The sequence below is a fragment of the Centruroides sculpturatus genome, unplaced genomic scaffold (genome assembly GCF_000671375.1).
Source record: "Centruroides sculpturatus isolate CEXI.00-Female unplaced genomic scaffold, Cexi_2.0 scaffold159, whole genome shotgun sequence".
Taxonomy (NCBI): Eukaryota; Metazoa; Arthropoda; class Arachnida; order Scorpiones; family Buthidae; genus Centruroides; species Centruroides sculpturatus.
The window spans coordinates 220,890-235,856 of NW_019384659.1; the positions used below are offsets into that span (position 1 = coordinate 220,890).

General features: G+C 26.0%; 2 protein-coding genes across 2 annotated transcripts in view; both read left to right on the plus strand.

The window, feature by feature from the left end:
* The first annotated feature begins 957 nt into the window (after positions 1–957).
* On the plus strand, positions 958–2,216 carry LOC111626515 (sulfotransferase 1C2-like). Its single transcript, XM_023369914.1, has one exon. It carries the CDS (start codon positions 960–962, stop codon positions 1,875–1,877), a length of 918 nt encoding a protein of 305 aa, XP_023225682.1. The 5' UTR covers positions 958–959; the 3' UTR covers positions 1,878–2,216.
* A 5,525-nt stretch (positions 2,217–7,741) lies between these two features.
* The window catches only part of LOC111626498, a 41,528-nt gene continuing 34,302 nt past the window's right edge, over positions 7,742–14,967 (plus strand). Inside the window, exon 1 of the mRNA XM_023369889.1 lies at positions 7,742–7,878. Within this exon, the coding sequence (XP_023225657.1) occupies positions 7,824–7,878 (55 nt within the window). The 5' untranslated portion in view covers positions 7,742–7,823. The remainder of the gene's footprint in view (positions 7,879–14,967) is intronic.

Sequence of the window (14,967 nt, forward strand, 5' to 3'; positions counted from 1 at the left end):
ATCATGTCAGCGAAGCGGCAATAAAATATTTACTACCATTTTGCACAACATACCTCTGCGAGAGCGGATTTTCGACCATGACAAACATGAAAACTAAACATCGTCACCGACTTCAACTCGAAGATGACTTGAGACTGAAGCTGATCAAAAAGCAACCAGATTTTACAAAGTTGTGCAAAGAAAATCGTGCACATTTGTCACATTAAAATTAAATAAACTTATGTTATTTTCATTATTACTAGAACTTATTTTAAAGGTAATAATTGTAAAAAAAAAACTTATTTTATTTATCACTAGCTGTCTACCCACAGCTTCGCCCTCATTATATCGAATTTTCTCGTGGGAATAAAATATTTTCTCGCATTAAAATGTAGCCTATGTCCATCTCCAACATGTAAGCTATCTCTGTGCCAAATTTTATTAAAACCTGTTCAGCGGTTTAGATATGAAAAGGTGACAGACAGACATTACCTTCGAATTTATAATATTAGTATAGATTAATATGAATTTCTGATATAAGGGGTACGCGAGTTTGAGCTCTTTCTTGAAGTGGTACGCAGGAAAAACTAATTGGGAACAACTGGTTTATCGTATTACTTTTACTGTATTATATCTTGATGATGGTTGCAAAAACAGTCGAAAACGTTTGATTTTCTTAATGAAAATTGTTGCCAGTAAATTCTTTCACTGTTTATCATCATTGCGAGTTAAAAATATTTGTCATATAAACTGTAGTATTTACTAGTATATGAGACAGCAAAAGAGAATTTTACTATTTTACTCTATAGTTATCAGTGGCATGCCGTGACATTTGATGATAGGGAAGCTGTGTTTCTGTAAGAAGCCGTAATCCAGGGGCAATCAGTTAATTGCGCGTCAGTGATGGTCTAGGGTCCATTCGTATTCGTTTATTCGATAAGCCAATAAAAACCGTAGACTTCTCTTGTATAGTTATTTCAATGGATATCTCTAGAATAAAGGAGAAAAATTTGAAAGAAAAAGAAAGAAAGTTGAAATTACAGAATGCGAACGGTTTACTATTAACAACTGTATTATCGATTAAAAATTTACAGCAGACTATTTCTTTTCAATTGCAACCGAATGATGTTATCATCGGAGGTTATCCAAAATCTGGAACAACATGGACACAGTATATTGTATGGGAGATCATTAATGAAGGAGCTCCACTTCCCAGTGTAAACGAAATATGGTATAAAGAAGTTCCTAATTTGGAAATGGTTGGTACTGATTGCCTTGAGAATATAAAATCTCCTCGTTTATTTAAAGTTAGTTTACCATTTAACTATACGCCATATTGTTCTTCTGCTAAATATATTTATGTGTCTCGCAATCCTTGGGACTGTTGTATTTCGGCTTACAACCATTTCTCGCAAGTAGACGCAGGTTTTATAAGCTGTACATTCGACGAATATTTTGAGTGTTTCATTAACGGTGAGGTATCTCATGGAGATTACTTCGATCATTTATTGTCCTGGTATGTTCATTGGGACGATCCCAATTTTTTATTTCTTACTTACGAAAATATAAACAGAGATACCAAAAACGCAGTTTTAAAAATCGCTAAATTTTTAGACGAAAAATATTATAAAACTTTAACTGATAATAAAGAGATGTTTGAAAATATACTCAGACAACTCAAATTTGAGCATATGAAGCGGAATTGTATCCTAGAAAGATCAAATTATTCCGATAATGTCGATTCAAAGAATGAAATTAAATTTTTCAGATCAGGAACGATTGGTCAATGGAAACAATTTTTAACAGAAAATCAAAAAGAAAAATTAAAACAGAAATTTATTAAAAAATTAAACGGAACCAACATGTTTTCTATGTGGAAAAATTCTGACATTTCTTAATGAATAAAATAAGATCTGGACTCTATCATTAGGATTATTTTAATTAATAATTAATAATTTAGTTTGACAATGAGGAGAAAAACAATATTGACCTTAAACATTTTTTTCAAATGTCATTTCTGTATTATCTATTAAAATGACCGGTTTAACTAAATTTATAAGAAACGTAATTTTGTTATATATACTACTGTTGTATCTTGTTGTTTGCAAGCCTGTTAAAGTTAAAAATAATTTTGTATTAAATAGCCAAATAAAATTGTATTCACACATATAAAATACACAAAATTTTTTCAATCACATACACTAGTATTATGTGTAGAATTAAAACTTATTCCGCAATCGAAGCAATCAAAAGAAATTTAAGTTGAAATTTTACGATTAATTTGTCTGTATGACTGCGTTTCATCCGGTTTCTTTTAATAGGGAATAACTATTGTATGCCATTTGGTGTGAAAAGCTAGAGGTATTCTGGTGTTTAGCCTAATTGAAAAAATCGAATAAAAAACAAAATTTATGCAAATAATAAATTTATTAAATTTTTCTGATAATAAATCAGAGAGGGATAATTGTAATTTACTTAGTCTAACTAACATTGAAATATTTTGTTTAAACATATTCCATTATATTAATTGGTTTATCGCAATGGTTCCCAATTAGTGGTACGCGTACCCACGGGGGTTCGCGAAATTGCATGAAGGGGTAAGCGCGGCAATCTAAAATTGGTCGATTTAAAATTTAAATGCATGAGATGAAGCAATCAAAAAAAAATCGGCAATTTACAACATGATGTCGAATGCACAAATTCGTTTATTTATAACTAAAAATATTCTTGAAATTTCATCAAAAAAATGATTTGCGGCAATACCTAAATGAAATTTTTGCGCAAGAAACAAAAATTGTACAATTAACACAATTTGTTTTCGCGAAATTAATTTTTAAAATTTTTGTCGCTATTGCGAATAACTCCACCGACCACCTTCCCATCTCTGACCAAGACGAATTAATAGACATTTCATGCAACAGCAGACTCAAGAGTTGTTTTGCAGAGCAATCACTGGGTAATTTTTGGGCTGACCTAAAAGACATNCCTTCATTTGTTTTGTAACTAATTCGTTTTAGGACCAGGTGTCTACGGAAATTTCCAAAATTTACTTTTCAATCATTCTCATTGAACTGGAAAAATTTATGTCTTTATTATCTAATATTACGAAGAAATCAGTCCACACCGTACTCAGTTTTGTTTAAGTAGAATTCCGGCTCTTTCAGCAGGGTTTTATGTCCCTAATTCCCTAATCTCTTAATTATTTAGCTACTTCTTAAGTAGAAATAAGTCGAAACCGGTTACTTTGTACTTGAATATTTGTAATCTTGGGAAAAAAGTGGTCCATATTTGCTTGACAGAAGATCTATTAAACCTTTCTCACTACTACATTTTTTGTCCTTTCTCATCTTTCCCTCCTTTTCCCAAATTTGGGTCTGTAATCCTTTGAGTCACAACTCCAGCTTTATTTAGTAATCTTTCCGCATTCACACATCTCCAAGTATTCGAAAATATTTTCTTTCCACTCAAAAATAACATATGAAACGGATTTGTGAAACTTTTTTTACGGAAATTTACGGATTTGTGAAACTTTTTTTTTTGAGTTTATGCCGTTGAAATAAATAAATAATAAAAAATTAAAACATTTGTCGGTTTTGTTTACACGTTTATTGGGCCGCGGGTTGGACACGGGTTGGACGTGGGTTGGGCCCCTGGACTAAATCAACTTCTGATATGTGACCATTTACACAAGTCTAGGTAGGTATACAGTTACTTCTGTTTTAAGTAGTGTTGGATTAAGACCCTCTGGGGCTTCTAGGCACTAAAGATGAAAGCCTGCCTACATCATAAACTAATAAGAATTATTAGAATATAATTATTTAAAAATTATGATATATAATTGCAATGATAAATCTGTTTTGTTTTTTCCAATTTTGGGATCCCGAGGTTCTGGTCTAGGCAAGTGAAGCAATCCGGAAACAGTGCCTCGCATGCCAAGTGGAACTGTTTCCGAGAATGCTATTATGATTATCTATACCAGTGAAATGTAAGGTTTACACCAATCCTCTTATTACTGTAGACTCTAAAGTGTAGAGAATACAGTAATAAGAGGATTAAGATGGCTGGTTACTGTTTTGCCGACTTACATTCGTTAACATAACTGGAAACAACCATAAATTTTAGCACAAATTGATTAATAACTTTCGTTTGACCTTATTCAAAAGCCTTCATCAGGCTACATTACTTCGAATATCAAAGACGCTGACAGAACGTCTACATAGACGTTCTGTATTGATTGAATTGATTGATTGAAAGCTATTAGTAATGACTAAAAAGTATTTGACAAAACAGTAACTTTATCATTCATAAAAAATAGTACATGTACTATTAAACTTAGTCTTTAATTTACTTGCTTAAAATATCTTAAATATTGAACAAACATCCTTCTCGTCTTTATAATTTATTACAAATTCTGTAATATTGTAAATTGAAATAAGGTTAAAAATGAGATTAAAAAAATAACACCCCCTGTTTTATGCACGTTTTCTATACGATTTTCTTCGAATTTGATCAAAAATAGATTTACTAAATAAGTTATATTTAGTTGCTTACGCTATTTACTTTTTATTTCTATTATCATAATTTTTTTGAGGATGATTTGTCACATATATATTCGATCATCTCAACACTTTACGTCTTAGGTACTATACAAACATAATTAAAGAGAGATGTTTCACGCTCCATGAACCACGCTCATCCATGTTATCCGGATGTCGGCGATCGTAATCCCATTGTAAGTGAATATTTGCCAAAGAGTGAGCCTCATTTTATTATGGAGACATAGAGTATATGTCGAATTAATCGTAAATTGAAGGTCCACTAAACTTATGTTTCATATTTTTTATAATTATAATAACTTATAAATAACTTACTGTATTTGGTATAGCCAAAAAGTTCTCTTGAATTTATCTTTCTGCCATTGAAAGACCAAGTTTTTCGAGAAAAGTTTAATGATAAACTTAATTTCTTTTAGAAAAATTGGAGAATTTAGCTTTTTATATTAACAAAAGTCTAAATAATAATGTCGAAAAAACGAAAAAACTCATATAGTCCTAAATTTGCTAAAATTTTTGATGATAAATTTATGTCAAGAATATAAAAAATAAAATAAATAAAAATGATAAAAATGACACTGAAAAATACATTAACTTTCACCATGAACTTTAAAAAAAATAAAATAAATAAAAAAATTTCAACAAGCAATTTTTGTTTAAATAATTATTAATAATTTGCTTTCAACAGTTATTAACAATTACACATTAACACAAAATTAAATTAAGATTTTTAAGTGTATAAATTAATTTTAGAATAATTATTTCTTATTAAAACTTTATAATACACGTTAAAAACGTAATTCTCAATATATATTGTAAAATAAATATAATTTTTTATTTAATATATAAAACTAATCGTATCTTTTAAAAGATACGATTAGTTTTATATATTCTTTCGACTTATTCAATTGAATGTATGAGATAATGCGTTTACGAACTTAGGTTAATTTCTAGTAAAATTATTTATAATGACTAATATATATTATTCATTATAATACTAATAAATAATATATATGAATATACAGATTCAAATATCACAAAGTATAGTGACTCCGTAAATAACGTGAGTTCATTATCGATCAGTAATCTCATAAAACCGTTTATTCCAATTAGGTTGCTAAGATGAGAATTGGATTTTATACCAAAATTTCGGCTATTATGCAGAAAATGAATATATGGTTATTTTTAACGGCTAATTGTTTTAATAACAGCATTATAGAAAAATTGTATAAGCTATATGTTTTTCATAATAATAATATATAAACAATAATATTTTAATATTTTGACGTAAATTTGATCAGTATAATGAATATTTTTATCATAAATAAGAGTTTAAATTTTATTTTTAGTATTTAAAAAGTTTATAGATACCGATTATAACTTATTACATAAATATGAGCTAAAAATTAATAATAGTTTAAATTTGATTGAAAATAATGTCGAAATGAAATAGTAAATTAAAATTATTTTAACATGTATTTATATATAAATTTTCACATAATGTTTATTTTAGAATATTCTTTTCATTTTTAAACTTAAAATATATCTGAAAAAAGAGATTCAAAATTGTATTATACCATAATAAATAAATATTATAATAAATATTAATTTTTGGGTGGAAATAATTTTGTCAGCAGATACTAAATACTATAGTTCAATAGAAAGTTATCATATGTAGTAAAAACATATTATCTCGTAATCATATATTAATTTATTAATTTATTATATATTGTAATTGGATACATTAAACTATGATTTTAATATCTTGCATGAGTTATCCCTTGTCTTTGTATAATTTCATAAATTATTTCATATGTTAATCAATTGGTCAAAAATATACCTATGGTTTATAGGCTATCATTATAGCTTATAAATTATTCTAAATTATGCTATATGAGTGCTTAGTAGATCATCTTAAATTCGTGTTAAAGCTAACCTGAAATTATTGTATATTTTTATGGATCTCCAATTTAAATCTTCACAACTCGTTTTCAGTTTCTCTAAGTTTTGTTTTGAATAATCCTATGAAACCAGCTTTTAGTAATTTGCTTTTAAATTAATAATTTCACGTTGTAAAAGTTTGTATTAAACAAGTTATATTTTACAATATGATTTCAAATTTAATTACACAGATATCAACTCTTTGGAACAATCAATTTAACATCTAACAAGTAAGATATACAAAAATTGTTTTATCCTTCTAATATATTACATATGAACATGAATACAGGTTTTAATAATTTTATATGTCTTATTAAAATAATCTTTTCTATAAGTGTTTGTGTGTGAACAAACTGTCAATATGTCTTTATATTTATCTTTTGAGAAAATGTCAAAATCCTTGTAAAATAAAATTTAAAAAATATTAATTTTACATAATTTTAATAATTATGTAAAATTATTATTTTTTTAATTTTATTAACGTTTATAAATAATACAAGTTTTTATTTTTTCATTATTTATGTCGAATCTCAACTAATTAATTATGTTAATTTGTACTTTTGTATTGTTATAGATGATATCAAAATTTGCCAGTCTTTTGTAACAAGGTTTTTCTCAAATATAATTAACTTATCAATATCTCAAAAACTTATATCTCAATTACCTTAAAACATCTTATTTTTAGACAGCCTGAAAATATTATATATTCATAGTAATTAACAATATTATTTCAGTATTACCTTATACCTTAATAAACTATCTCAATTGCAACTTGTTTAAAATTAAATTATTCTGAAGTTTTCAAAATATCTATTTCTTATTTTCTTAAAATATTTTACATCGCTTCTTAGCAAGTATAGGTACAGTCTATATTATTCTAACTCAATGTTAAACAAAAAGGTTTTATATCATAACAGATTATCCTAACTATTGTATATATTAAATAAATTTTCTGAATTAACTTAAATTAAATCTTACATAAGCTATTTCTAATCAGAATATAAAACTTTTGGTAGATTATAATAATTTAAAAATCTGTTGAGAAAATTTGTAAATAAGTTTGCTAGTTTAGAAAGAGTTTTTTTAACCAACAAATTGCACGATTCGGGGATAAAAGCTATCCCTTCTTTAAAAAGTTGATCTAACTAAGATTTGAAGAGAGTTTCGATATCAGTTTGTAAGGTCACAATAGAACCACTATCGTTCGCACTTAAAGGCGTAGACATAATTCTAAGAGAATATCCTGTGACGTAGTATAAGCATGCGCACGACTTTTATACCTTCTAGATATAATACGAAAGTGAAGTAAATAAATGTATTGGAACGGTCGATCTACAGCAAACTACAATCATGTATTTCACTCTTATAACGTTCTTCTTCATGACAGCATTAAAAATGTCTACAGGTGGGTTTTTCTTTTCTTAAAAAAAGTTTCGTTCGAAAAGTAAAAAAAAAAAAAAAATTAAACGCGTTTTCTTTTATTCAAAATAAAAAAAATGAATTTTAATTTGATTTTTTCGTTCCGTTTCTTAGTGTAAAAAATTAAAATTCTTCGTTTTAGGCGAACTTATTTAAAATATATGCACTATAAATATATATTGTTTTCTTTGTAAATTTATAATATATGTTAATATTATTTTAAAAAATTATTATTTTTTGGAAAAATAAAAATCTAAGCGAAAAATTAAAAACAAAAAAATTCTAGCCGAAAAAGTACTATCGTATTTAAAATAACTTAAAACTTTGCTATAAAACAGTCATTTTTTACTCTGTAAATAATGCAAATTTTATTTTTCCTCATAAAATATTTTTTTAGGAAAAATGTTTATTTTTTACAAATTGTTATTTTACTAAAAAGTATAATTTCTTTTTCTTTATAACTTTTAAAAAATTAAGAAAGTTTTTATTGTTCTTTCGTAAAATTGTCGCATTCATCTCTGAAAAATTACATACATAAAACAAAAATTTTTCATAAGGTTTTTTGGAGTAAAATAAGAGCATACAATTTTTAAAAGATTATTTTTGTAAACTGCCAGTTTTCCTATATCAGAATTAAATAATATTATATATTACAATTTCGATAATGAATATTTCTTATAATCGGCAATTTCCATTAGAAATATATAAAAATTAATAAGTAATTTTGCAACCGGATTTATTTTACTTTTAATATTTGATTAATAGAAATAAATTCCGATTTAATTAAAATAAAATTAATCAAAAATAATATTTTATTATTCTTATTTACATCATCAGATAAATAATTTAAAAAGTCTTTAGAATAAAATATTTTAAGAGATATTTAAGGTATTTTATTATTATTACTTATATTAACACTTTATAAACACTTTAAATTATTAAGTTAAATGAAGACTTTCATTTCTTCTATTAATAATCTAGAACTCAACGATTTTTCTATAGTTTTAACTCTTTCCATCCAAGATGCATATCACAGGTTTCCTGTATAGAAATTATTTTAAAATCTAGTAAAATTAACCTGCTTTTAAAATTAATAATTCTCAAATAGCTTGAAATATGATTAGAAATTTGTTTGTTTACATTGAAAAGCATTCGCACTCATTCGCTAAAGTCAATATATGAAAATAAAAAAAGAATATAAATTAATAAAAGTAAAATAGTCAAAGTATAATAATGAATATTTCATAGATACATTCGTAAAGAGATAAAGGTTATAAATTTATATTCCTTGCAGATAACTTCGCAATTGGTTTCGAAGTTATATATATCGTTATTTTGCGAGATTTTTGTTCAAAGAATAATATTATTTTAAAAAGAATTTGGATTTAGATATAGAAATCATCGAAACCAATGTAAAGAATAAGAAAAAAGCCATTCTAAATCCTTTTATCCTGGACTAAAATAGATGTATCAAAATCGCGACATTTGTTTCGCTACATACTTACTATTTTCTACGAAACTTACAGTCTTAAACCATAACGAGAAGATTTTTTTCAAAAAAAAAACATAATTTTTTTTCTTGAAATTTTCATTCGAAGTTTTACTTTCCCGGCTGTTATACACAACGGAGGGAAAGTATCGCAATCGGTCAAAAATTGACCCTCCGACATTTTTACGTTTTTGGACTCGAGGGATCTTGAAACGTAAACAAATGAAAAAGCATTCGGGAAGTTTTTCTGTATGAATGGATGTTAGTGTGTATATGTGTGTATGTGAGTAACACGATTTAGTTCACCCTCTTTGAAGCTTAATGACTCCTGTTTTTTTGTCAAAAATTTCTGAAATTTTGCAGGGTCGTTTGTGTATTAAGAGAATTGATGCTATTAAATTTTAGTGGTTAAACGTCGAAGGGATGAGGAAATAATGGACGTCGCGTATGTCTTCAGTAGGGTAGGACTTAACGATTTTATTCGCTATTAGAATTTACAATTTTTTTATAAAACCCATCTCTACCCTCAAAATTAAGCTTTTTGTCATTTTATAATAGTTAAAAATATAAAAGGTTTTTTAAATAAAATAACGTAACAGATGGTGCCACCAAATGTTGCCGGAAAAGTGAAACAACTCGTTGATGGCTTTTTTTCGTTTAGATGGCTCCACGTAAAGGCTGAAATTAAGAAGATTATTTGATTTTTTTATTTTTTGATTTAATTCAGTTAGAAGACACGACAGACAAACGAATTTCGTGAAAGTTCGAATACATTCTAAAGAATTTAGATATAAATATTTTTTCAATAGTTCTTTCAATTCTCAACTCTTGGGTATTGTTAATCATTCGACTTCATTATTTAAATTGGAACGACGTAAACCGAGAAAATTTTTCACAATTCTATTGAGTAATTTAAAATACTGTATACAATTTTAATTTTTTTTTTTACCCGTCCGTTTGTCTGGAGATTTCTCAAAAACTTAACTATTTTTGGGGTTCTCTTCGAAGAATTTGGTGTAAAATTGTGACGTTTTACTTTTTAATATCCCGTAAATGCGAACCAGCGCGTTAAGGAACCGTAAAGATGCGAGTATAATTGAATTTTGTGGTGGACGTGTTACATTTATTCGCCTAGAATCTTAATTAACTCCTCTGCTTAAAGGTGTATTATAAGAAANAAATTCAATTTCGTTTTCTTGGTTTCCATTCTTACTAATAACAATTTATTTATTTTTTATCTTTATCAAAATTCTATGATTTCTATCTAATTATGAACTTTCTATAAATTTTCGATTTTTATACTTGCTGTTAATAAATGAATCAATCAATAATTAAGTTTCTGTGATTTGAAGACAAACTGAATATTTATGTTGAAAATAATATACTAATTAGTTATAATATATTAAAAACTATATTAATCAGTTATAGAAATGTACTTTAAAATATTTATAGAAATTGATTTGAAGAAGTAGACTGAAATGCATTTTAAAAAATTGCAAAAATTTATTTTAATATTTTAGTGAAATATTATTCAAATACCAATAAGTTTAAACAAAGCTACCGATCTATTGTTCGATTCATAAAAAAAGGAGGGGGAGGAAGAAAAAAATCGGCAGTTTAAAGTCGCATAAACCCGACGTGAAGTCAACTTTTCTAAGAAGAAACAAGATATTTCACCGAAATCTTTTTCCAATTTTTTTCGCTTTTGTAAGCAGATCCCTCGTAATGACACTGACGTACTTAAATGCACTTCAAACCAAAATCTGCTTTTTAATAATCAAACAATTGTTAACCAACAAAAGACTCTTATCTTATACTAAGTGCATAATGTTTATGCCAACTGCATAGGTGTTACTGTGCTTCCACTTCTCGTACCCGTTTCACAGAAAAACGTAATTATAAACTACGTCGTGACGTAACGCGACGTCATCCAAACGTCGAATATCATTTACAGAAAATGATAACATTTTAATTTCTACACGCGTACTAATTAAGGGATTTGTTTTTTCTTTATCTCTCTGTCTTTCTCTCTCCCTAATGTGCCACAATACTTTAATTGTTTAGGGAAATTAAATGTCAAAAAAAATGAGTTTAGGGAGGATATTTTTATTTATTTTATACCTGCTGTTATATATTATTATTACTTCCATTAATAAAAACATTAGATCATTTGGTTATGGTTATATAATTTATGTTTATTTTAAAAGAAAGTTTTGCTTCTTGTGTATTAAGTGCATTTTGTATGTTTAGATTTTATATTTCTAAACAGATAGATCATTATTTACATTTTTGAGTGTTTCATTATTTTCGTTTATAATCTATCAATTTTGGTATAATTCCTATAATAATATATTTTAAAATATATAACTTTTTATACTTTTGACGATAATTTTTTTCAACAATTAAGAAATTTATGAATAACTTTTAGAATAAATCTAACGTTTTCATTTTAAAATATGGATAATCTTTAAAAAGTGTAATTGAAGAAACATTTCTTAAAACCATCGAAATTTCTATGATATTTGCTGCAAATATGCACGAAAGATTATTGAATTTTCATAAGTAGAAATCTAAAGCAATCCAAATTTAGTAGAATTCACATATTGAAATCAATTTGGAACTTATCCAGTGATAACAATAACCGGCTGATAACGTTAAATTAGGTAAATAAATAAATAAGACTACAACTAATGAAAATTATGGTTTAACTGATCTGATTATTAAAAATTGTATAAATTAAATATTTATTAATTATAATAATTATTATGAATAATAATTACTGGTCATGAAATGTATAATTGAAGTAACAAATGCAGCAATTTAAACTGTTGTACTGAAGCAAATAACGATTTAAAAGTTTAAAGCACTAGTTAAGCCGATAACAATAGCTAATAACAACTTCACTTTTCAACTACAAAATGATCCCAATGAAAAAGTACAGCTCAAAATTGCCTGTTTATTTGAAAATAAAGATAACTATAACGAAAATTCTGATTACAATATGCGAAATTTTATAAGTGTTTTTAACGTGCGATATCAATATCCGTGATTACAATAAGTGGATTCTACTGTATATAATTATATGTATAATTAATATATATTTTGAAAAAGTCTACGTAAAATTCTCAAAAAGTTACTATTATTAAAGTATTTTATTAATTGTAACGTTTAAATCAGCATTATTGCAATGAGTCGTTTCTACACAATATGAAAAATTTCAGGTTTACGTTCCTAATTAATGATTATTTCGTTATGGGTGTCGAATTATACGTATCAAATTTAAAATGCCGAAAAAATAAATAAACTATTAATTCTAGTAAATTATCAACACTTCTTTCAACGTTAAGCAACCATGTGTGAATTTAATACAAATTTCTGTAACAAGATATGTCATAAATTGCCGAAGCATGGACAAACATCACGTAAAAGTCTGACCTTGGTGATGAATATAATGGCAGTTAGAACGGCGGTTTAGATAAAGTTCATAAAGTCTTATTCCCCTTAGTAGATCAGTTTTTAAAGCTGGTAAACAATGGTAAATTTCTATATTGGAGAAATAAAATCGCCATTTTGGTTGAAAGGTGGAGTTTCTATAGATCTTTTGTTGTAGATAAGATTAAAGACCGATATAGAAAGATGTCATTCTAGATTAATTTTGTGGCTTTTTTTAATCTATCTTTTAAATTGCGATCTCGATTCTTAATGATAACGTCGTGGGTGTAATTGCTAGATATTTTATTTCAGTTTAGGTTTCAAGTACTTTCTGAAATCGCTATTGGTTTGTTAATGGGTTTTTCTCTATGAAAGATAACTTGGACTTTAAAACTTTATGTAGCCTATATATCCATAAAAATGTCAAAGTTAAAATTTATATCTATATACAGGTATCCCTTGATTAACGCGATTAATTAATCCCTCGATGCTACCACGTAGGCTATATCAAAATAGCGTTCATCAAAATACGGTATCTATGTGAAATAAAGACAACTGGTAAAGCCGAGTAAATTAAAACTTCTACCTTGTATATAAAGGGATTGCCGCAATTAATTTCGCGCGTTAAGCAAGGGATACTTGTATTCTTTTTCTTATCATTATGTTTTTGAATAATAACGAATTTCATTTAATTTTTCCACCTTACAAAATTTTACTAAAGATTTTCGAAGATTTTAATAGGTTCATATACAGGATGTATATATTCCTGTTTTATGATTACACAATTATCTATTTATTCTTTTTTAATTTATAAAAATATCGATCATGCAGTAAATGATTATTGAATATTTTAAAGTTATAAAATGAGTTTAAATTTAGAATAATTGATAAACATAATTGAAGATATAATAAAAGTTAAATGAACTTGCTTTTACTTTTTACATTTTAGTAAAAGAATTTCTTATAGGCCTATATTTTAATTTTCGTAAGATTATTCTTACGAAAATTAAAATTCTTATTCTTATAATCAAATTTGGACATTATTTTAGTATAAAACATAATCTATTTATTTCAATTCATTGGCCTTTACTGTAATTTTTTCTATGATTGGTTTAAAAACTTTTAAAATTCTGTTTTCCCTCTCCAGTAGTATGTGATCTCCAATATTATAACTGAAATAATTCTAAAAATTACTAATACAATACAAAAAATATATTATTATTATACCAAAAATATTTACATAATGTCGTACAAAAGGGATACTTACACGGTACTAATAAATAAACAAAGAATTAACACTTAAAATATTAATATTATTTATTAAATAATGTAACATCATTTTACATGATAACTCTTTTACAATTCAATAAATACAGTAATTAACATTTAAAATATTTGTTTTATTTTTATTTCAAAAAATAATATTTAATTTACAGATATTAGTAATTTTGAAATATAAACATTTTACTTATATTTTATTGTATTAAAAGCAGTATTTTATTTGATAAAATAAAATGAAAACGTTTATCACTTTTAAATCTTTATCCAAGACGAGTTGTTAATTAAATCAAAGTTTCCATTCCTGCAGTTCCCAATTTATAAATAGGTATTCTAACTTACGATAAACAATTATCAGTGTTATATTAGATTTAGATGTCAGTTCCATCTTTCCCTTATTTGATAGAACGATTACGAATTTCTTAACCGTATTTACAATTTCTATTTGGTTCATATTTCGCCGTTTTTAAAAAGTCACTAAATGTTCAACACTTTTTTTTTATTATTTATGAAAAACTATTGATAATAATTTTATAAATTCATATTTATCTCTAATTAAATATTATTCGAAGTAGCATTTTGTAAAATAAAATATTGTTTGTATTATTAAAAGCAAATAAATAAAATTTATCTTAGAATAAATTCAGACAATTTGATAAAAATAAGTATAATGCAATAAATAGTCAATTAAGAATTCAATTTAATCAATTTATTGATTATTCATTTTTATTATAAAAAAAATGTTTCAAAATTTGTTTTTATTGAAGTATAAACATAATAGAAGAAATGGAAGAACGTACTGTACATTATTTCAATGAAAATTTGCTTTATTGTTTCAAAAAATGTTAACACACTTTATAGAGAATGTGCTCAGTT

Excerpts from the sequence above, each read along its gene's own strand:
- LOC111626515 (XM_023369914.1), top strand. The coding sequence starts at position 960 with ATGGATATCTCTAGAATAAAGGAGAAAAATTTGAAAGAAAAAGAAAGA.